This window comes from Tympanuchus pallidicinctus, unplaced genomic scaffold (assembly GCF_026119805.1).
Source record: "Tympanuchus pallidicinctus isolate F22 unplaced genomic scaffold, pur_lepc_1.0 scaffold6, whole genome shotgun sequence".
NCBI lineage: Eukaryota > Metazoa > Chordata > Aves > Galliformes > Phasianidae > Tympanuchus > Tympanuchus pallidicinctus.
In genome coordinates this window covers 15,923,520-15,948,842 of record NW_026294780.1, presented here as the reverse complement: position 1 = coordinate 15,948,842, position 25,323 = coordinate 15,923,520, and the positions used below count along the sequence as shown (strand labels likewise).

Here is a 25,323-nt window from a genome sequence, read left to right as displayed (position 1 = left end):
CGATAACCTCGTGTAATCATTCATATCTAGCAATTACCAACTTTCTGATCATGTAACCTGCACGATGGTATTAATTACTTGTAAACTTTTAAATGGAGAGATCAAATCCCCAGGCAGCAAATAATAAGCAGCAATTAACAGCATCATAACTACTCTGAATTTGCTCAGAGTAATAGCTGTACACTGGATAACACTTAAAGGAATAGAGGAATTGCATTCAGAGATCCTGATGAAAATGAGAACTATTTCTGTCCTTTTATCATCTGCTTTTCTCTAATGCTAAAGAAGATCTGGAAAGCACTTTATTTTTGTTTCAATCCCAATTGCATCATCCACAAGACAGAACACACACTTCACCCCAGCCATGCCCCAGGTACAGGTTCAAGACCACCAGCTGTGTATAAGGTGTTACAGTTCTCTGAAAAGCCAACATGATTGTAGGTGAAGAGCTGTTGCTGAAAACAAACCTGCTCGTGAGGAAAGTTACAAGACACAAAATCTGTCACAGACATGCTCCAAACAGTAAAACCAAAAGCCAAGCATTCTGTTTTCAAGAACTTTGTACAAGCCAGTTTGATTGCAGTTGTACCTAGAGTTTCAGGTGCTGAACACTTGAGCTTTCAGCTGAGGAACGATTTTCATCTCGTCTTTTCAGGAAGAATGGTCATTTGAAAGCTGTGTATTTTAACAGGCAAGTAAACATCTAAACCCTGTTTTCTGCCACACTACTGCATACAGTAAAGTGACAATATGACCACGGGTAATATGAGATTATCAAAACACTGCATGTAATGAGCATGGACTGCTGGGTTTTCATGACAAGCGCCAGATTGAGGGTGAGAGGGAGAGCAGTGCAATCCTTCATATAGACGTCTAAGCAACAACAAAGAGACAGCAGTATAAAAACAAGTTCTCATGGATTAGCAAACGCTTTTCCAAACAAATGGGCCAGATATGTGAATCTGAATGATTTCATAGCTCTTGTACTGTTAATTTTAAACCGTATTTTTCTTACTACCAGCTCCATGTTTTGTTAATAATATGTAGAAAATTCAACAGCTATCACTGAAGTATTTCCATATTGCTGGCATTCAGCTCATAAGCCAGTATGGTTTCAGTACAAAATACAAAAATGTGCTGTATTCAAAAGGAGAAAAAAAAAAAAAGAAAAAAGGACCTGTTGCTACACTGACCAAAACCAGAAGTAAAGACCATTCAGAGCTACAAATTAATATCTGTCACTTAAAAAACTCTCAAGAAATATCATCCTTGGCAGGATATACACTTTTTAGAACGACTTATTTGTATGTGCATCGGCAATAGAGCCTTCCACCAGGTATAACTGAAGTTTCAGAAGCTCCCTCAGAAGTTGTTAAAATATCACATTAAAGAGACAAGGAACAGCAAGAAAACATCTAAGAAAAGCAGGCTGTGATACAACAAGCATTTGTTAAGAAAAAGCTCAGAAGTGCATTAGTTCTGGTGAGAGATATATGAGCAACAGCTCTTACGAGATGTAGACCCCATTCTGTAACTATGGGCTGTCCATATACTGTCATAGTCAGAGTCTTCTGAGAGGTCTGAAGGCTCCAAACGAGAAAGACTACTGCGACGACCCAAGGAGTCTAGACTTGATTGGTCATCATCAGCCAAGACGTGATTATGCATCAGGTCAGTGCCTTGCCATGCTAAGGATGTATAGGTGAAATGAAATGGTGGATGTGGATAGGCAGAGGTGGGATGAGGAGGAGAACGTAAGGAATAGCCACAACCAAACACATGAAATAAAAGCAAAAGGTGATGGGAAGAGAAGGAAAAGAGAAAATATTGTTAAAAAGGCACCAAAGCTTTTTCTTGTTTTCATTTTCTTTTTTGTTTGGGATTCAGGTATAAATTACACTCACTGTAATAGTTTTTGAACTGTTACAATAAAATTTTTGAAGCGTTTTTTAAGCTTACAAGCAGTCTCAGTTGAGAATTTTAAGTAACCAAAATCTTGTTTGAGGGTAGATTTTTTTGGATGAAGGAGATCAGTTCTTTTCAAGCAAAGAATCAGTTCTGGTCTGGGGGCAATCTGATCTGGGACAGAGCAATAAACACAGCAAGCCAGCATGACCCAGTGCTAATGTGAAAAGCAATAGCCCCTTCCCCATTACACATCCATACCTTCATCCTTTCCCTCCCTTGCAATGACACAGCCATTTGTACAGCTGCTTGGTGAGCCAGGTCAGGGAACAGCTTCAAATGGTAATTAACCCTTCATTTTTATTTTTCAGGTAGACAAATAATTTCCCACCAGCTCCCAACACAGCCACATAAGTGCTTGTGTCACTATTACAAAGGGGAAAATGCAGGGGGAAAAAAAGCAAGGTTCTCATGCAGAGCAGAGCTGCCAAACTTTCTACATGTGCAGCACCATCTCATACCCACTCAAAGGGATTGCCAAGCTGAAGCTTCTTTGTGCCTGCAACCCTGTTATTTGTTTAACCAAGTAGAAACTGGATTGACAGAAAAACAAGGCCAAGAGACTAACAGCAATACAGTCTGGTGCCTCACATACCCTCACACACCTATTCTAACTGGCCTCTATCTGAATCTGTATTTAGATACTTTAAATGCTTAGAATAGTTGATAAAGATGATTAAAGACACTTTCTCTCACCTATTTGCCCTTTTTGATTTTTTTTGTTGCTGTGTTGCTATTTTGTTCTGGTTGTGTTGTTTTGTTTTTTAAATAAGAAAAAGCCTGGCAGTATCTGAAAACTGAAACTATGTAAGTGGCCATGTTACAAGCCAAAATCTGCATGACACTACAAAAGATTTAAGCCTTCATTTGGAATAGAAATGTGAAGTAAACACAGGATATAAGCAACAGAGGAAACTAACGGTTATTTTATTTGCATATATAACTAATCCCTACATCCTCCCCACCTTCAAAAAGAAAACTCCCATCCAACGTGCACTGGTGCCAAAGCAACACAAAGCTGGCATTGCCAAGGGCAGCACCTCTGGGGCTTTGCATTAAGATGCAGCTAATAGAAATACCGAATCAGTGATGGGAGGGCCAGGTAGAGAACTAACACAGAGGTAAGCCATTGACATGTAAAAGTGGATGGCAATTGCACTGATGGGCAATTCTTTCATTCTGTTTTTCTACACTGACCAATGCTTCCACAGAAAGAATCCCAGCATCATTTTTCCCCCAGTTTCCAATTCCCATCTACAAAGGGATCTTCAGAAACTTGATGTCTTAGATGGCAACATTACTCTTTCCAAACAAAGCAGCAAAACACTTGTTTCTCACTGCAATTATGAGCAAATAAAAGCTGCTGACTTCTGATGTATGCAATGATACCTAACTGCACCATGTATATTTCTTAAATATACATAGAAAGGAAAAAAAACAGCAAGCAAAATATCATATCCATTAGATGCCTGCACACACAACTGTGCAAGTGCAAATGTTTCCCCAACCACTTCTTGTCACAGTATCCTTGAATATAATCAACAAATCCAATACAGTTAACAGCAATGTCTCAATTTTGTTGGAACAACTGCGTATCTCCAGAATTTTGAACACATTAATTTCCTTTTATCCAATTCAACACACTACAATAATGACTGCAGAGCCAGAAAACTGGTCAAACATTAATAAAAAATAATGTTATAGTAGCCAATTTGTCAAACTGATAATTATCACCTCGGAGATCTACAGTTCATCGAGATCAAAAATTAAAATGAATGTTTTAGCTGTTACTTCAAATGCTTTAAAAGCCTAATACAAGGGTTATATTCCCATTTTTGAAGTACACACAAATACAAAATTTTGCAGTTTTCAAGGTGATAACAATAAGTGAACATGTATTATGTAAATATGTGATCTAGGCCTGCAACTGCACTCTGAGACTTCTCACCTGTCTGTAGAAAGTGCTTCTGCTTGGACATGGGCACAGAGACCTGTGGCTAGCAGTAACAGTGTTTAATACTAATTTAAACAATAGACTAGGAGTGAGGATATATCTATCCTTCTAATTCCTGACAATAGCAAAAACAGCCAGGTACTCCAGAATCATTATACAGCATTTCAAGGACACCAATTAAATCCTTAATCATCAGTGTGAAAACAAACCTAACAGCATTTTCTCCTTTCTTGTGTAAGCAGAACACATGCTGATGGACTCCCCCTGCTTTGAGCAACATTTTACTTACAACACAGAGGAACTCCACATGGCAACCTTGATTTGGATTAAATGAAGGAGGACCCCAGAGGCACGTTACAAGTTTTCAATACGCTAGATATTGATCTGAGAAACTATAAATGGCTTTAAGCAACAGAAAGATCTCAGAACAGTTTCTCCTGAAGTTACGACATAGGATTAAAGTTTGTAATTAATACTAAAAACAGTGGCTGGCAATAAAAAAAAGCTTTGTACAGGTTCACGTTACTTTTCCGTAAAAGAAAACTGTTGAACCAAATAAGACAGAAGAACACTTCTCCACAAGTTATTCTTCGTTCCTCAATACTTACCAATAACTTCTTGAAATTTACCAAAAACCACATTGGACAGCCGTCATATTCTAGCAAGACACCTCAAAACCTCTGGTTCATTGGCAATTTTAAATCCAAGTAGCCACTTGTAATTTATTTTAAATAAGCATTGTAAGACCCATATAAATATGAACCTTGGCTTCCAAATACATAATCGCTCAAGCATTATTACTAAGCCAAAATCAGATTATTAACTTATTTCACGTCCAGCTTGCTGTTTATAAAGTTCTGAGACCGCTCACACTACACTTATCATTTTTTAAAACAACCTGATACGTGGCTTAGTGAGTCGTACCGGTATTTTCTAACTTACTTGAGTTTAGTGTTTGACGTGTTTTGGCACTTGTGCAATATGCTTCAATGACTTTAAGAATTTGAGCATCTTCTTCTAAAGCAGCTGTACCTAGAAAACAACGGAAAACAACAAAATTTTAAATATGGGCATGTGTTTCTTACTACAGACAGGCCTTTGTAAACAATGTTTGTTTAAAGCTAAATTCTACATATTTGAATTGAGACCAAAGTTTAGTCTAATGAAACCTTTAGAATTCTTAATCATTTCAAAAATCAAGCTTCAATGACTGAAAGCAACAACGGAAAGAGAAATTGCTATAAAGAATATAATGCTTTAAACATCATGATGTAATAGTATCATCTGTGAACCACAGCATACAGATTTGTTCTTTGTAATTTATTATTGTGACAGTAAAGCCAACTGTTCAATATTTTGTCAGGATTGCCTGACAAACTAACTGCTGAAGTATCTTGACTAGGTATGGTTCACCCATAGTTCAAGAGATGCAGGCATTCCAAAGTGCAAGTTCCCTCTCTTTCAAGGCAAGAAAAATAATTGAGTTTTGTGTTGCAGTTACAAAGCAGCACCATATCACTACCACAGCAAAACAAGTATTTCACTTCTGAAATCAGTACTGAGAGGACGCTCAGCTGGAACGCCTTTCTTTCATTTGTCTGCTATAAAACACAAACCTATCTATCAGAAAGCTTTAGTTTTGGTAGAAATCCTTCAATGGAAAACTCTTACATCTCCACAGGCTGAAGGAGCACTACAACAGAACTTAAGCTTCTAATTACTGATGGGGAAAAAAATCTCATTTTAAAGGTGAAGCTTCTATTTATGCCTGATGCTTAGGCTGATGAAAACAGCAACTCACCACATGCTATCTTCTACAGAGAGGAATAAGAACAAACTAGAAAAAAGTGCCCTTTCATATTACAGAGAGCCATAACCATACTTAGCTACAAAGGTTTTTAAGAGTTTGGACAGATTTAAAGGATTTAAGGATGATTTAAGATTTAAGGATGCCTCTTATTTGGTCAATTCATAATAATTTTTTAAAAATTATGGAAGGGAATCATGTTGAAATGAAGTGTGAGCCAGATGACAAACAAATATTTAGAAGCTTCTTTCAAGCTATAAACTTTATCATGAAAGAAAAACATACCCAGAGATTCATGGAGTAAATGAGGGCCATGACTCACACGCATATACACCATCCAAGCCCATACACAGACATTTAGTTTCCATGTAATGCTGAGTATCAGAGCTTGTTACTACCTCAGCTCTCACTGATACTTTAAAAACTCAGTTAACTTGGGTTTCTATCACCAAGATATACTTCTAATCTATTCTGAACAAACAGAAGCTTCTCCGCATATTTACTAAAAGACTATACACATGCTGCACACTGAATGCAATAAAGCAGACCTAAAATACTGTAGCAAGTATCAGGGACATGACTAGAATGGAGTGCATTGTATAATGCTGGACAATAGACAACCAATTTACTGTCATTTTGTAGTTAAATCTAATTTTCTTCCTTATGCCAGTAACAAGATGAAAACTAACAAAATCCTGAAAAGCTGTCTGATAGAAGGAGAGACAATGTTAACAATAACATACTTCATGTATTCAGCAGTCAAGGCACATGACTTAAGAAGCTCACGAGCAAAGGGCAGACACAAAAGCAGAAGTTGGAATAAAAGGTTCTGGCCTTCAAGTGTGAACATCAGCTATTTTAAACATCTTATCTTTTAGTGACACAAGCAATTGGATCATCCATTCCCACAAATGTACAAGGCACTTCAACACCCTACATCACCTGACCTAGTCTGCTTGTCTGCTTCAGGACCAAGCACCTTTCTCTGACCACATAGTAGCCTGCAATGATTGGATCTCATAGAACACATCTGATCAGAGGGTATGAGTGCCACCTAAAGTAAAGGTACCAAAAACAGTTACTTGTTGGTGGGAGCAATAACGTTATCCAAGTGGTAGAAGTTAAAAAAGAATTTCTAAACATACTGAGATTAAACTTGCAAGCTATTTAATTGCTAAATAGAAAAAGCAACACAGTACAAGTGCTGCTGACAGACTCATAATTAGAAATAAATAAATCTCTGTGCATCATCCTGCTATTTCTGCCTTCCTCCCCACACTTTTTTTCCTCATCTACGTACACACATTAACACAGAAAAGCAGGAGGCCTCCCACCTAGCCTTGGATAAGTTCCTGTATTCTATAGTCAACTGCATGACTCTAGAAAGCTGCTTATGCCAGTGTGACATAAGTGCCTAAGGTGAATAAATGAAACAGTCCTCTGTAGATACCTACCCTCTTTCCCCTGCCAGGGGAGAGGAAACCAGACTATTTAGACTGTACATCTAACTTGTAAAGATATTAAACTGATGTTAATTCCAGTCTTTGTACTATGCAGATAATTGTTCAAGTCTCTTACTTTTTCTCAGTGCAAATTCTTCATCTGATGGCTTCCGTTCTGGCTTGCGTTTGGGAAGCAGCTTTTTCATGGTTTTAGGGCTCTTACTTAGATCCTGTGTGGGGAGAATAAAAAAAATAAAAAAAAAGAGTAGAGCTTCTCTAAAATATTTCAAAGGTTAGTTTCTAAGACACGTGGTGCCATAATTCAGTTTATTAATATTCTTTGGCACATGAGATTTGCCTGAACCAGCTCGTTTCGTTTCTATCCCTCCACCAACTATACACTAAGTTGGGTATTTTATCTGTTCTGTGAACAGAAATATACAAAAAAGCTGCAGCAAAAGCATGCAGGCTGTTTGGGAACTGGAGCAAAAGCAGCACAAAAGCATATATATGCACTTTTTTCCCTTAACCTTTGAAGAAACAACCCATTTAATTTGTCTACTTAGAAGCAGGTTTAAAAAGGACCAAAAAAGGAAGCTTGGGAGGTAGTGAGCATTTCTGAATGTTTGGAGCTTTATCAGAACAGACCTACAGCAAAAGAAATACAGCTACAAACAGCATTTCTGCTCTAAATATAGTCATGCTGATTTAGAGAAACAATGCTAACTTTGAGAAACTGCTAATTTTACAGGAACAAAAAGGAATATTCTCATCTACCCCTTACCTTACAGGAATGAGCCATCCTCTATAAAAGTACAGAACTAGAGGGTAAAAAGGTGAATGGGCAGGACAGACTGGAGATGATGAAGATAAACTGAATGCTGTCATAGGTTAAACACCTGAGTGTTTAAACACATGAGTAAAACTTAACCATATTGGAGAATGCAGCGCTGTACATAAAAGACACGAAAACAATTTAACTTACAAAGAGATGAATATGTAGTAGAGCTAAACTGGAGAACTTCTTGTAGCAACCAAGCCCAAATACTAACCACTTGATTGAAGGCCACCTATCACTTACACCCAGCTGCTTAGTGGATGTACAAAGCGAGGAAAAAAGACAGTCAAAACTGTCACAAATGCACACCCAGCACAAACAAAAAGAAACCAACCATACTGCACTAGGTTGTGTTTAAACTGCAAATTCACATGCCTTCAAAATAACATTGTTCTCTTAGCATCATATGGTTGGAGACAAAAAATGTTCACAAGCATAACTTTAGGCAGCTCGATCCAGTAGAAGGTGTCCTTGCCCACGGCAGGGGTTTATAACTAAATGACTTTTAAGGTCCCTTGCAACCCAAACCATTATGTGATTCTATGATTCCAAGTTTACTACTCTTTTTGGGTCCTGTTGCTTTGTACTAAATTAGAATTCTAAGAATGCATTACAGAAGAATACTAAACCTGAAGATATCACCGTGACAGACAACATTCAGTATTCTCCATTCTCCTTCTTACAAGCAGACCTTCATACATAAACCTAATAGTTTCTCAGTATTTACAAAGCCACGCACAGTGTAATGGAAAGACCAAATTAACCTACCCCCATCGTTATTTCTCTTAGAGCAGATTTCTGCTTCATACCATATGCTAATTAAAAACTACAACAGCATCTTAAAATCTAAGCTGTGAACCAAGAGCCCATTATACCCCCACAGCTGTTCAGAATGATTTCATACTGCACTTTCAAGAACCGAAGATCCCTTATACTAGATGCTCCTCAGTATGCTTAGCAAGCAGCTTTGCAGTAAGCTGGAATGATCAATTGCTAGTTTTTGTTGGATGGGTTTAAAAAAAAAAAAAAAAAAAACTTCTTAACAAGATGAAGTTGGAAAATAAGTGGAAATACCTGGCAGGGAGGAAAAGGTGTCAGCATACGCTCCTAACAAACCTTTGAATCTTCTGAGCCATGAGAATAAATGTCTACTTGAAATGAACAGCTTTCACTGTCCATTACCACTGATTCAGAGCTAACTCTTAATGCACACACACAAAACTGTAAAATGTTGGTATGTGAGTTACATTTCTCACCGTAGTCAGGCTATGCAGTAACATTTTTTGTCTGCTGCACCTCACCTCTTTGTAACAAAGTGCTGCTGAAGGCCGTAGTGGAGGTGCGGGCCGTAAACAGCTCAGACTCCAGGGCTTGGGTGTTTTAGGAGGTTCCAGAGGTCCCCAGTTTATCGTGGTATGTGGAGTCCCGTGATGTGACGGATGAGGGAGAGTGTGATATGCAGGAGTCAGTGGTATCTGCTTGCTGTCCGAGTGCTTGCTGGAGGGTGTCACTGGATGGGAAGGAAGCTGTCAAAGACAATGGTTGTGGGAAGGGAAAGAAAGCATGTCATCATCATAAAGGCAAACTATCATAAAGATCCAGTCAAAATCTCTCATCTAGTCCTTTTGTCTATTACTTAAGAGTTTTTAAAATTTTAATACTATTTGGAAAAACTGAGCATAAAAACATTTTGCCTAACACATAGAAAGCATGCATTAGAGAAGGAACAGCTTCAAGCAGCCTGGCTCCCATTTCTTTCACCACAAGGCTCAGAGTTAAATTAAGATCCATTCACATCAACTCCAGAATACAAAAGATGCCAACAAAAGGAAATTGTTTCTCCACAGCCTCAAGTACATCATCATCAGTTAAAACCTACTATTCCAAGGATACTTAAAAGATGATGACACACTATGCAGTCAAAACAGAACTGCTTTTTTTCTTTTAACCTTGTTAAACTATTATACCAAAAACTAAACATCCTACTCTTCCCTCATGCAATTAAAAACAAAACAATATTTTGAAGCAAACTGTAGTTGTAGCATATAGGTTTTGCTACTAATAGTCAAAGAAAATGCTTAACATAGCAGCACATTTGCCAGATAACCTAGTTCTGTACACACTACTGATTCTCTTCAATGACAAAGTGTTTTCTTACTGTGTGAGATGGCACAGAATGAGGTTTAATGGTGGGATTCCCAACAGTTGTGACTTTGGTTTGTTTCTGCAGGTGATCGACCCACTCATGCAAATCTTGTTGGTTGTTACATGACACTAATATCCTTTCAATCATAGTTCCTAGGTGACATAAAAATAAGATGTAGGAAACCACAGAAGAACAACTTAGTCAAACTGACACGATAACACACGATGCTCATTTCATAAAATATTATATTCATCAATTACTATGCAAAAAATGTAATCAGTATTTTTGGAAAAACAGCAACATTTTTCTATGTGATAACATTTCTTCCACATATTTATTTGTCTATGAAGCAAAAGAATTATACCTGGTTTTCTCTCTTTGATAATTAAACACAATTATTACAACTATTATATGTAAGAGACAGGACCACCCTCAGCTCCAAAGGGTGAATCCAGTAGCTTTATACTTTTCCATCTTTCCCAGGAAAGCTAATGTATTGCCTACAATGTCACCCGTTAGTCCGTAAGCTTCAGTATAGGAAAAATCATAAAGTATTGTTCAGAGAAGGTCTTGAGGTCAGACCAAATCTAATATGAAAGATGAGGCAAGAGTCACTTGGGAACACCTCTGGAAAATTTTACCAAGGGTTACCTCTAATTTCTACAGTTAAGTCCATTTTAACCCACCACATTCCTCACCCGAGGTCAGCTTCATAGCTATTATCTCAGAAGAACAAGTACCATCAGCTGCTTTTTCCCTCCACCTCAAAGCACTGATGTGTTACACTGCCTGCCACTTGAGAGCCTCAATATTACTTCAGTGAAACACAACCTGCTTGGAGGCAGAAATGATCCAGGAAACAAATGAAAGTGTAAGTCTCCACTGTGGGGATTTTCCTCCAAAAGTATATTCCTAAGATTCTGACTTTATTGGGCCCAGGGAATTAAGTTACATGCTAAAACAAATCACTTAATAGACAGAAAACATCCAAAACAAGCACTACTGCAATCGTGAACAGCAGAGCTACGGAAGGTCTCTCAGCAAAGAGACTGACCATTTCTAAAGGAAAGATCTTGACTAAAGCTCCTCCAGACTGTCTGAAATTACCCTCCTTACAGAGAGCAGCACAGTCCAGTAAACAGCAAATAAAAATATTTACAACTAGTACCTGATATTTCAAATGCATTTTTATGGTTTTCACTGTCTTCTAGCTTTGTGATAGTCATTCCAGTCATTGGTAGCTTCCCCTTAAAAAAAAAAAAAAAAAAAAGCAGTTAATGATGAAGTTGAAGCCAAAATACACCAAAAAATTACCAAGTAAAATGTATACAACTTTAAGTTCTGAATGAACACAGGTGCAACACAGTAAACTGGCAATCACACAAACACATGCTGATGGATTTAAAATATTTTCAAATCCACACAGGCACTTTGTAACAAAAGTTTTCAAGCCAAACACCTGCAAATAACACCTGTGACTTTAATGAGTCTATGTGATACCTATGCAGGCTACAAATCCATACAAACGTAACAGCAGTCATCCATCATAGTCTCAAGTTCTGGGAACTGAGACATTCAGGGTCATCCCTGTCACAAGATCAGAAGCAATGGTGACTGACCTGAAAGTATATATATCTGCAAACAAATTTTGTTTGTGGTATTATTTAGAAAAGAAGATTTCATTAAATAAATCCATCAATTATATACTTACTTACTGAAGACTTACATCTCCAGTATCTACACTGCTATCAAACTCACTCTCAAATATATTAAGAAAACAAACCTAATCTCATTTTAAGCCCAACCAGTCTGGAAAAAAAAGTTGGTTTGGGATAACTTTCTGTCCCTTTCAAAACACAGAAGAACAGGTAAAAATGCAACGCTGTCAGGATGAAAGGCTTTACCAAAAATGCAATGTTATTAAGAAGTTCTCTAAGACAGATTCTTTATTCTCTTGCACAGAAGCACTATTCAGAACACGCTGGCAAAAGTGCAAATGCAATGCGTGGAGGAATTTTGGCTCCAAAGAAGGGGAATTTTTTTTTATTTTTTTTAAAGTGATTGCAGGATGGACAAAGGCTTCTTACAAGCTGATCTGAAATCACTTGGTGTTCTCTATGCACAAAACATGCTCAATCATAAGATGCCAAAGAAAAGATTTTTTGCTACAACTTTTCCAGTGAAGGAAAGATGGTAGTGCTGTACCTTACAATGCAGCCTAAAATCTGTTTTCCATTTTTTGCTGGTTCCTGACCAACACAGCATAGCCACACTGAATGAGGTGCAAGAATTGAAGATACAAACAAAAAGAGAATCTGGGAATGCAACAGGCAAGAGACTGACAACAGAATAATCATCACCTGAGCCACATGGAAACCAGAACAGAGAGAGCTTGCTTTCTCCTTCCTTTCAACAGACAATTCTGAGACCCTCTCATAAAACACCATTTGCACTCCTGACAACTTCCACTTACTACTGCTAAATACATTCCCCATTAACTCACCTAGCAAATACCAGCACTATGACCCGGAACACCTGACATCTGCTGACATCAAATACTCAGAACTACACAGAGAATATATTGTAAAGTCAGAGAAGCTGCAGCTTATACCTAAACTTCAACGATCAGGAACTCTCTTATTTTCTCAGTTTATAAACATGCACCAATCAGGAAAAGAGACATTAAGGCATAAATCAGGTACAGATGCTGACTTCAAGGACATTCTTTCTTTTGGAACAACTGGGGGAGTTGCATCTTTCATCTGCTCATGTCCTACTTAGAAGACAAGAACCTCGAAATAGAAATCCGGATGGCAAATGCCATGCAATCCTGACACAGCTCCAAAGCCACTGCCTCACTGTCTCACTCTCCAAGCACTGTCTCAGAGTGATTAAACAATTTTGCCTTGCTATGAGAATGCAGACATTAGGATTTAAGGAGTGCTTAGTGTTGAGAAAAAAATCACATTAGAACTTATGAGAAATTAATAGTTTAGCATTCAACAGAGGATTGGGCAGTAAATACTAAGGAAGTGTCATGTACATACTGAACAGATGCTGAAAATAAGTGCACAGAAAGTTGCTTATTTACTGAACAATGCTGTGCACCTGAAGGACAAAATGGGACAGAGAAGGAAAAAAGCACATGCAATGTAAAACAGGAGGACAGAATTAAGCGTGACAGATTCACTGTTTAATTCTATATTGAGTGTTTCTTAGCACAAAAATTTACAGTCAGTTGCTTCTGTAACCAGTGTACAAGCATCTGCCTTCACTGAGAATTCTGGTTATGCTACTTGAGATCTAGCACTCACCTGCCTTTCTTAATATCTTTGTCCATCTACATCAGGACAAAACACTGACCAAAGGTTAGGAGCAGCACAAAGCTAACAGAAGCTTAATTATCTAACTGAACTACCTAACACAACACAGTCAGATAAATTCAGCTACTCCCACGAATACAAAAAGTGAATTTTACAATTTAATTGCTCCTAATAAAGTCACACAGTTTGTGACTGGATGCAGACAACCACGTAGGAGTCCCAAATGGCAGATGAATCACTACTAATGAAGAAACAGGTTTTTTTCTCCTCATTGTTTTAGGTTGTTTTCTTGGTTTTGTTTTAAATGAATGATCAGTTCTTGTTGCAGAAGCTACCTTTGCTACTTGTGAAAGTGGAAGTTTAACAATCCAAGTTTTCTATGAAACGTTTGGCAAAAATACATGCCAGCATTTACACAGACGTAAACGTATTACCTTACCTGATAAATGAACCCACTCATTCTTGGGCTGGCAGACAACATTAACAAAATGTTAGGGAAGAGAAGAAGATACCTTTCATTCTTTTCCTTATAAAAAAAAAGAAAAGAAAAAAGTAAATACAACATCACAAGAACCCTTCTCCGTTTTTTATGTTTTACATTATTTAAAATGATCAGCAAAATTACAACTCTACAGTTACACCACAAACACTTGTCTCTAGCAAAATTAAACTCCCATAATGGTAGTTTAGAACAAGTAGAACAAATGAGAATTTTTTCGTTTTCTTTTTGAAAACTGCTAGTGACATGCCTATATTCCTTCCTGGAAAGCAGAGCCTTATCATTTAAAGAATTAATTTTTACACTTTGAGTGGAATACTAGCCTTGTTTAATTTAGTAACATCCAATTTGCTGATTTCACTGAATCCAAGAACATTAAAAATATATGTATATACAATACACAAAACTTGACTGGATACTGTTGCTATAATGTCAAGACTTCTGTCTCTCAAATATAAAATCAGATTTTTACAAAATATCAGATTAGCATCAGAATTAGAAAAATATTATGAAAGTAATAATGCTTATATTCAGAATGGAAACAACATTGCTTCGTTCTCTTTTAATATGATGGTTGCACTTAAGATTAGCATTAACACAAAGTTTTTATTTTAATGACAAATATATATATTTTTTAAGTGATTGCTTCAATTTCTAACACCTTTGCTATACCATACAGCTTCTTACCAAGTTTAAATGTTTCTATTTGTTTTTCAGTCTTTACAAAAGCATACATCATTTGAAAGACAAAAAGCAAATGCTTTTGCACAAACTAATTTGTTCTATATCTAGTCAAAAAGCAATTGCTACGCAGAAACTTCTAAGGGTCCATTACATTTGGCATTTTAACTATAATGAGTTTGGTGCAGACTTTTTTTTTTGCTTTAAAACAAGATGCAGCAGTAGAAGATGCATTATCTGCTCTAGTGATAGATATTTTATTTTAAACAGCTAACATAGTATCTGGTAGCAAGATATGTGGTGACAAACTTTAAAGAATCCAGTTGCAAAAGCACTTTCCTCTTTCCTCATACATAAAGGAGGAAACTGATCGAATATGGTTGCAATACTAAAACTCCCAACAAGTTCAAAGCTTAATTGATTACACAGGAGAATAGCTTATTGTTAAACCATGGCAGTATCTATTTACAAATGAGAACACCTATCTTCAAGTAGCTTATTTCCTATTCTATCATAAAAGTCTTAAATCAACACATAAATTTTATTTCTAGAATAAAATTTATTCTAGAAAAATATAACAAAGTATTTTTATTTCTGCTACAAAACGATTACCAACTTCACTGCAAAAGCGAAAGGAAGACTGACAGTAAAGGTGAGAAGTACATTACCTCACTTCCAGCACACTGAATCATGACCTGGGACATGTAGATCACATTGCCAAGTGTTTTAATATCTTCCCCCTCCCAACAGCGGATTGCTTCTGTTAATATTTGTAGTTCAAGTTCTTTCCGTTTCCGTACTTCTTGACATTGTGCCTAACAAACAGAGGCAAAAATATTCTCTTGTATCAACTCTATCAACATGGAACAGGTTGAGGGTAGAAATACCACCATATATTTACCCTTGTCACTGTAGTACACAGCAGACAGTACCTGAATATGAAGCGTTTTTTATATTACAATTACCAGCATAAAACTAATCTTGCTAACTTCAATATCATTTCTTTCTTTAACAGACCAACTTCAATTACAAATTCGTAGTCACATCCTCTTTTTTTAAATTTTCTTTCCTTTACATTTTAGGATTTGTAACACAAAACAGCTAGGCTAAGCATGAAGCAGTAACACAGCTGTCTTGAATACATATGGCTTACACACAAAATGGATTTGAAGAGACTTGTCAATTGTGCAAACTGAATGCGTACAACCTTCTGCTCCTATTTCTGTTACATTTCCTGCCAACTTATTTTCACTAACCATACTCCCATCTTATCTCACTTGAATTTTTCTCAAGAATTGTTTCCTCTCATTTGTGAAGCACTCAGAATTGGGGATCCTCAAACCTCTTCTGAACACAGAAAACAATACAATTTCTGCATTAAAATGTAAAAAAAAAAATGGGAAGTGCCACCTAGCAGGATACACTGCTAACAGGAAACACTAAAGTTAAGTTTACTGTAATTGAGAATGCAAGAAATACATCTCTTGCAGCTGTACTTCCTAAATTTAAGAGTTGCACTCTTCAAATTGAAGATTTATTGTCCTTTAAATGACAATAACAACTCATCTGTTCAAAGCAGGCTTATTCTCTTCATTACTTAAAGTTCCTACGTTCCCATCCTCATTTGCCCATCCCATTATCACTTCTCCCTCAACTCCAATACTACACCCAAAGAATGAATGCACCTTTGTAAAATCTCAAAAATACAATCTTTAGGTCACAAGTGCACATAGAAAGGAAAAGGAAGCACAAGAGAGCAGACATGCATAATGCTCTTCTGTCAATAGTCTATTCGCTGTAGCTCCCCAACAATCTGCAGTTCCTAGCTCTGCCCACAAACTACATTAATCTCCAAAATCCCAAAACTTTCACAAAATTTTCTTATACAGATGTGTACAAAAGTGTTTTGCTTTATAAAAGCAACAGAGATTAAGCTGGAAAGCATGCTGCTGAAAATATACATGATCTATTTTTCATTCCTCTTACAGAAAGGTTTTTGAAGGCTGTCATGGATTTTTGAATATCTGGACGATCTGGATGATAATCCTAAAAGCAAGGAGAAAAACATACAATAAAAATTTTAGTTTTAGTAAAAATAATAATAAAAATGCTTATAGGCTTACCTAAGAGCAAATAAACTATGCCACAAAATAAAAGCTTTTCAACCTTTCTGTTCTCTTTCCATAGTCTTCCCATTCAAAATACTGGTGATCTTCCTCTCAGTAAAAGTGAAATAGAAATGTTGTCGATGACTCTTAAGTTTACAACAGGGTCAAGGAAATTTTACAGGTCCTTCTGGACACAAAAAATTGCTTACCAACTTGAACTCCTAATAGGAAGTGTAGATTTTAAAAGGTTTTATTTGGCTTGTTGACTTTTATTATAAATAAATCACATTTCCTTCAGAGTCATTGACTGCCAAACCATGTGACTCAGAAACTAGTAATAGTTTCTCTTTCTCCTTCACAGCCCACAAGTCTCGCCTATAAGATGAAGCTGCTGAAAACAGTTAATCTTCAAACATCTTCCCACTATGGGAAGATCATTTCTGCACAGTGTTCAGTAGAAGTCAAGATGTCTCCAACAGGTTGAAATCCTATTATGAAAAGCAGCACTCCTACAAGATAAAGTTGCCTCTAGTTGTGTGCAGGAAACCCAAAAAAAAAACCCAACATCAAGTCAACTGCAGACCCTGCAAGACTGTTCTAGGAGTGAAGGTTAGCTTCTCTGCCTAGCTTTAGTGTAAATGTTTAGCTTTCTCAGGAAGTCTTACTGCACCGCCTTTTGAAATATGGCAGCCCATACTTTGGAAGGCTGCAGGAAGAGAAACAAAAGTCATTTGGGGTCCCATCATGTTTGACATGTACCTTTAAAATAATTGTTGTCAAATCATCATTAAGCTGGAACATAAATGCTGATAAGATATACCTCCATGTGCCTTTCAAGCTCTTTGAGTAACGTGGGGTATTTATCCAGACGCATAAAAGGTTTGCTGAGGCCTGTGGTCAGTACAAGGATCCCAGGACTGTTGGCACCTTTCACCTCCATGAATTCTCCTAGCTCCTCACTGCACACACAAGACATTTAAGCAAATTAATATCAAGTTACCAAGAAAATCAAATTAGATTCTTCTCTTCAGACTTTCACACACCCTTAATTCTGCAGATAAAACATTAATTCAAATAAACTAAAAAATTCAAGAACTCAAGTACAACTTAAGAGTTCTTATTTGATCAACTAACCAGCAGCCATACAAATAGTAAATAATCAGATACAGGTATGCAGTCCATCCCCATGAGCTAGAGTTTCAAGGTCTTTAAAATTACATAACACATTTTTGACATCAGCATTAGTTTAAGAAACCAACACTCTCCAAATATCATGAATTGGTATTTCCTCTACACATAGTTCTTCATATTTGCATCACTTCTCACAACTGACTTGCAGCACATCCATTCTAGTTGTTACATAAATTCTCGTGTCGCTTTGCTACCTTTTAATGGAATTAAAGTTCACTTTGCTACCAGTGAAGCTTATGTTATTTACATTCTCTCTGCTTCCTTACACAGCAGAAATTTCAGAGAAATAAGGTAGAGGACAAGTTGCTACTGGTCATCTAAGCTTAAAAAAAAATAATAAAAGAATTAAAAACCAGCCTTCTCTTTGAGGAAAGGAAGGTACAGCAGCATCTGGCCTTATTTCCAGGCTTGAGAAAACACACGTTGCAGAAGAACATACATATCTGAATATAAAATGTAATTAAGAAAATTCAGAAAGCTACTTATTAAGAAGAAAATCCTTTCGGCATTCAAGCTATGCCATTTAAGTTATCTGCAGATGGAGCTGTTAGCATTTTGAGCAGTTGCTACTGTAAATTAACTACTTCTCAAACAAACCCCTATACTATCATGTGATAATCATTAAAATCTTTTGTAAGCTATCCTGAAAATCATTACTTTCAGCTCATTAACAACACTACTTCCCTGTAAGTCAAGGCTTAAAACACTTGTTTGCCTTTGTAGTCTTACTTTGCAAAGAAAGCCTTTGCCAGCTGTCAGATTAAGTTCTTTTGAAAACAGTAAATAAATTAAGAAAATGTAACTGTTAAACAACTATTTGCAATAAAGGAGGAATACTTGCACATTAGGGTCTCATTAATAAAATTCTTTCACTTAAGCCTAGGTGACAATCTAGGAGGGGCAAGTTTCTCCACACTTAGGGCACAGTGTTTTGATGTACTGAAATGAAAGCAAATCTCTGTCTGTTCAGCTTCCCTAAAGATAAAAAAACAAAACACTGACAGGACATTACTATAATACATTAAAATACATAGGTCCAAATAACAGTGAGCTGTACATATAGAAACACAGATTAAGACAAAATTGACCCTGTCTATCCCTCCCCCCACCACCACACACACCCCTTCCCATTTCAGAAGGACTGACGCTTTTATTAGCATAATTTATCCAAGTAGATAACGAGAGCAAACCAAGAACAGAGGTCTTCTCACGCAGATACATCTTCCCCAAAATCTCTCTCCTTCTGGCTATTACTTTCTTCAGGTTCAAAGAACAGAAAGCACTTTTCTTATTTGCCTTTAGTTAATTGGTATTTACTTATACTACCTTGTTTAAATACACCATTACTGCTTCTGTATTGCCGCCTGGTAGGGCACAACCTCACATAACCTCCTTCAGAGGACACCAAGCCCTGGCACTTCTCAGTGCATACCAGGTGTGTTTCTGCACTTCTGAACTTGAAGTTAACAAAGCAGATCAGGAAGTTTCCCAACACCTTTTTTGTACTGTCAAGTTGTATAGGGAAGGGATCAGCAGAGCACCCACAAGGTAGGCCTCCTTTCTCCATCACTTACAAGCAGAACACTTGTGTGACTCCAGGTCAGCCTGGGACATGACCAAGTTTTTAGCCAAAACTCACTGAAAAGCTTCCTGCAATAAAACTGAGTACTTCTCTGACTTAAATTTAGATATAAGAAGCTGCCCAAGAGAGTATCTTGATACTTAAGATCTACTTTGGTCTAAGCTTTTGTTTCTTTGTTTGTTTTTTGTTTTGTTGGGTTTTTTTTGTTTTGTTTTGTTTTTTAAATCACAGTCCTCACTCAGTGTAAAAAAAAGTGTTATCAACTTATTCATCAGGTGGCACTCTCAAGGTGACTTATGGACTTTGACTCACACTTACGTTGGTTTACAGGGTTGCCAGCTACTTGTTCAACCCAGCATTTATGGCCGATTCCCTGGAACATTATTACACTAACTGGCTGTGATGTGGTCTCACATCCTCTGCCTCTGACAAGTGAATGTGCAAGGTGACATAGGGGGAAGGGACGATGACAGATCAGGGCACCACAGCTAGCTTCTACACAAAGCTTTACCAAAGCTCACCTGTGAAAGCCCTTCTGTCACAAGATACAATGCTTTACATTTCGATTCATTCCGTATATAGTATTGATCTCAGGTATACCACTGGGTTGATCTATCTTGTTTTTAATTAATTCTCCCTGTAAGCACCCCATATCCCCTTATCTATTATTGTTTTCTCGTCGGTGATAGGTGCCACAAGAACTAACAGAAAATAAACAAACTCATTCTTTGCCTTTTCTTTACTTCAGCCAGACGCAGCCCCGCTGCCTAACTTTACAAACTATTTCTATCCTCATGCCTTGTTACTCATCCCCACTTCAGATAGACGTACATGCCCATACAAGCTTCTTTCATCTCAAAAATATCAGTATATTTCATAGTACAAGCCAACCATTGATTCCTCTCATTCAATATACCGTCATTCCTTCATCTTTAGATTGCCAAGACACGAACATCCCTAATTATTTTTGGCTACCTCCATGCTGCTGTGTGCGTACAAATCCATTATATAAACGGCATTTGCTGAGCTATCCCACAACACAGTGCTTTTTAAAATAAATAAATATTTCATTATCTAATGCCTCTACAGTAGGAGGAACACAGTGCCTACCAACTCCATTTCTCCCACATTCATCTTCCCTTTGTTTGCCACTGTGCCTTTTCTTCCCGACCTCAGCACTGTAATGCAGATATGTCAGAAAATGGGGGGGAGGAAAAAAAAGCTCACTGAAGCCTGACAGGTGACTACTTTGAAACCCGAAATAAAATATAAACAAAATCTTCTCTGCCTACTCTGCAACCCCTGGCTTTAAGTAAGCGATTCTACCCTTAAGCGAGGTTGCAGCGGTTGCCATGCTAGCCACTGCTCTCTAGCACAGGACACTGTTGTTTACTGCCTCATTTTTAATCACAGTGCAAGAGCCTACAGAGCAAGTTGAAGTGAGCTGAGGTTTGAAATGTACACAGCATCCTGAAAAACTCGCTTAACAATTGCATCACCAGGAAGCCTTTTACACAGAGCTGTGTTAAAAGGTGCAATTAAAATTGAATTACGCAGTTTCCCTCCTGACTTTCCCAAGAGGACAATGTTTTCTTTCATTCACTTCTATAGGTCGCTCTGACAAGTTTCGACATGCTCACTTGTTCAAAGTCTAAAAGGAACATGCACACACACTTAATAACAGGAGGCAAAGCTTTGTTCAAGCAGTGTGCTGGTGCAGACCCTGGTACCTCTCTGGCTCAACCTAAACCAGCCTCCTATCTCTACAGGTACAGGAACAAAAAGTATCTGGCAAAGAAGGAAATGATTTTAGCTCAAAGTGACCGTCCCTCATTTATTCAAAAGGACAAACGTGACTCTGAAACATAATGGAAAGACTTGCTTGCAATAAAACATGGGTGGGTTTAAGTAGTGTTTGAATACGACACAGTTTCTTTAATTAATAGCAGCTTAAAAATATCCGTGTTGTTAGCTTAAGAGCACAGCTGCTTTGACAAAGACAATGGCTCTTTCATGTCACTGTTTCAACTGATGCTTATAAGTACCACCTTCCTAGTCAGTATATACTAAATCAAGCTCCTGCCCACAGTTAAGCCATATGTTACTCTTGTGGGTTTTGTGTTATTTTGTTGTCGTTGTTTGCTTCCTTAATAAAGAATAAAAAATAAAAATCAATTTAGCTGAACAAGAAAAGCTTTTTAACTGTTAAATCATCAACTGAGTCAAAACTGCCTACGTAAGTAACTTCTCAGAAAGAAGTGGTCAAGATTTCAATACACAGCCTGCATCACTTTACAGAATAAAAAAGGCTGTGCTTCAAATCTCAAGCAGAAGAGTCCTCCCTCCTCTCCAGACTAAACTTAGCTCACAGCAAAAGAAATTTTAGAAAAGTATCTTTAAGCCACATTAACATATTCAAATCCTTCTTAGCACAGCTGCCTCGAAAGCTGCAAATCGGGGGGGGGGGGGAAGGAAGAAAACAAGTTCAGATGCGCGCACAGTCAGAGAAAGGAAAGCACATCCAGGAACTAAAATGTAGCTTTAAAATCACAACTTACGCTTCTGAAGTAGGTCTCTGTTTGTAATAGATGGAGCACGAGCTATCACTGCTCAGAGGTCTGAGCACTGCACACAGGCACCGCATTTTGAGAGCGTTGTGGCACAGCTCAGCTCAGCAACCCTTCAACTGCTGCTTTCAGTTCCCAACTTCTCAGCTGAGCTCCTCACTCAAGGACTGCTGATCAGCGTATGACATCAGCCTGCACACTTGCAAGCTCAGAGATGCACATAAATGGGGGAGGCACAAAGAGCTTTCTGACTCAAGCTGATCTGTATTCCATGCTCCAGTTACATGGAGTAATTGTGATGTTTCAGCTTCAGAAGCTTTCTCCAGACTGCTAAGCCAGTGATGCAAACACAGAATATACGTGGGACTCGTTATCTAAAAAACCTGAAAGATCTAACAAAACTAATACTTGAACAAGTGGAGTTCTGCAAATAGCTCCCAGCTATTCTTCAAGCTGAAAACTGGCTCAGAACTTATTTTACAATAAAAGCAACAGAGATTACTGATTTGAAGCTTCTTCTTGAGCAAAATATTTTTCTTTTAGAAACATTTTTCACCCACATTGTTTAAATAATGCCATGTTTACTTTAAACAAAAGTCAAAAAGCTTTAAAAACCTGTCTTTCCCCAGTAATTACATATTTACTACTTACTGCATGTTCTCCATGTTTATTAAGACAACTTTAATTAAGAAGAGTTATAAGGTACCACCGGACAAGTAATGCTTTGAGAGTACCCCCACCCCATTACATTATCCACCTTCCAGGTAATTCTATACTTAAATATTTCATCCTTTGCCATTTTGGATATAGACTGCATACATTCCCATGCTAGCTACTGCCTCCTCTTTTTCTTTGCTGGACCCTGCCTTTGCACTGAACTTTGTGGTTTCTGATCTTCCCCAGGGGTAGGTAACAGCTCAAGTTCCTGGGACTACTCACTCCTCTGCAATTATTCATTACTGTACTTTGTATTCAACCGTTTTGTTTGGGTTTTTTATTGGCTTGCAGGGAATTCTTTCATGTCTTAGGTTGCTCATCCTGTTTCTTTCTCTTACTAGAAGGCAAGCCTATTTCTCTGATCAGAAGCACAAGTGGCAAATAATACCATTTAACACCCTTAAGGGGGTACAGCTTTGACCAATTTTCTCCAAAAAAATAACATAGCATTATTACAGTTGACCACCTAACCCTGCACTTGAACTGGGATCTTCAAGAAGAACTATGAGATAGTGAAACTGATATCTCATACAACGCTGCCAGAGAGGTATGACTGATATGGAAAGCAGTAAAGAAAATACAGGTTGTGTACAGTGGCACCACAGCTACTGTGATGGCTGCTGGAGAAGGAAATGTGAACCACACACAATGGTGGAAGCCAGAACACTGATCTCAGCAAGGGTTACCACATACTTATGCCTGGCAAGCTCCATCTCTCAAGCTCTAACCTGTGGCTTAAGACACAATTACAAAATCTGGTGACAAGCCTCAAAAAAGTTACTCCATTCTTTAACATTCTTGAGTTTTTAGACCGAAAGAATCTTAATTCTGGAAAAAAATATGCCATGGCTCAGAAGCAAGTCCCCAGAAGGTACCTATAAAATTTCAAGACTGCACGAAAGGCTGGAAAAATTATTATGAACTTGGATAACGTAACTGGAACCAGAAACAAGAATCTGCTCATAATGCTCCAACCCTAATAGAAATCACAGAGCAGAAGATTGCTGTTTTTATTGTTGCTGTCAGAGGCAGGTAACTTCAGAAACATTTAGCTGTGGAATTTGAATACCCGTATGGATGCATTAGGTTTCATTCCTACTTCTGTGTAGTCATGCACATGTAAGTCTCTTTCGTATTCATTTTAGTAGTTTAACTACTAATAATTAACTTAAGGAAATGAAAGATGTTTGTGGCTTTGAATGTCTGAAGATGAAAAAGCTCATACACAGCAGTACAATGATTAATCCCTTTCTGTATTATACACACACATAAAAACATACATGTATACATGCACTAACACCTTATTTTCTACAAAGGAAAAGACTACCCATGCTTGCTTTTAGATATGAAAGAGAAGCACAAACGACAGAAACAGGAAACATCAGGCCAGCATCCACATGGAACAGCATGGGGGAAGAAGAGTCACTTTCTCACTGAATGCCTCTTTTTAAATCTCAAGTAGAATTGTTTAAAATTATTACCATTTGTTTATAAAACTGCTGTTCAAAAATACCTTTTAACTACAAGATCAAAACAATTCTGTGTAAGTTAGTATCAGTTTCTATACGTATTTACATATATGTAGACTCTTTACCAGGTGTCAAGACCTCTCAACAGGTACTACAACACTGTTTGAAGAGAACACTTCCAAGTCCAAAAAGTGATATAAGATCTTCATAGGTGGCATATTTCATCAAGGCAGATGACTGCTTACAGAATTTTGATATTAGTGATCTATCTGGCTGAAGAAACAGCACAGTTAATACTTCAAAATGATAGCACCTAGAGCAACCACTCAGATTTGGGCTTGGTTTTGTGAGTTTAATAATTTGAATGAATTTAATCAACTGCAGAAATTACTAACCTTGTGATTTAAGAATCTGACTTAAAATTACCTACTAGTTTTTCCGTACAGTGTGTTTCACAGTTAAGGCACACGGTCCCTTTATAAAGCACACAGTGCTCATGGCAAGAAACAATCTGAAGTAGACAATAAGGATTTATGTTCTGCATCAAACTGCTGTAGACTGTTCCCTTTTCCTCACTCTAACATGCCACTGAAAAGCACAGCTGTTAGAAACATGACACTCAAATCCAAGAATTGAAACATTTCTCTGCCACACTTTAATTCATATTAAAACACATAGCCATACCACAGGAAGAGCAAACAAATCATCATTTCCTCAAAGTCCAAACCTCCCTATGAGTTTCCTGGAAGATCTCATTTTAGTATTAATCAAGTATTAAATGCATGTGTCTGTTTCATTACTATTACAGTCACAACAAGCCTCAAATCTCACAGTAATTTTTACAATGAAGTTTATGAGGAATGTTCCTATATAATAAAGTCATTTCAACTAGCTAACTGAGGAGACAGTGCTGACTGCTTTCATTTTCTCTGTGCCTTCGATCAGGTTATTCCAGGCAAAACCGGCTTCCTTGTCCCCACATTTAAAATTATGTAATTACAAGGTATCTTGTATTTGGAGAAGAGAGAAGTGCA

The 25,323-nt window shown here is 37.4% G+C and overlaps 1 protein-coding gene across 6 annotated transcripts in view; it reads right to left on the bottom strand.

Moving 5' to 3' along the window:
- The window catches only part of ARHGEF7 (Rho guanine nucleotide exchange factor 7), a 105,933-nt gene that overhangs the window by 10,853 nt on the left and 69,757 nt on the right, over positions 1 to 25,323 (bottom strand). For 5 of the 6 annotated variants that reach the window (XM_052705887.1, XM_052705892.1, XM_052705891.1 and 2 more), the window contains 10 exons: positions 17,584 to 17,722; positions 16,642 to 16,701; positions 15,324 to 15,470; positions 13,915 to 14,001; positions 11,321 to 11,399; positions 10,165 to 10,304; positions 9,308 to 9,532; positions 7,305 to 7,398; positions 4,862 to 4,951; positions 1,512 to 1,688 (listed from right to left, as the gene is read on the bottom strand). In XM_052705887.1, the coding sequence (XP_052561847.1) occupies positions 1,512 to 1,688; positions 4,862 to 4,951; positions 7,305 to 7,398; positions 9,308 to 9,532; positions 10,165 to 10,304; positions 11,321 to 11,399; positions 13,915 to 14,001; positions 15,324 to 15,470; positions 16,642 to 16,701; positions 17,584 to 17,722 (1,238 nt within the window). The remainder of the gene's footprint in view (positions 1 to 1,511; positions 1,689 to 4,861; positions 4,952 to 7,304; positions 7,399 to 9,307; positions 9,533 to 10,164; positions 10,305 to 11,320; positions 11,400 to 13,914; positions 14,002 to 15,323; positions 15,471 to 16,641; positions 16,702 to 17,583; positions 17,723 to 25,323) is intronic. The other variant, XM_052705888.1, reaches the window with a different exon arrangement.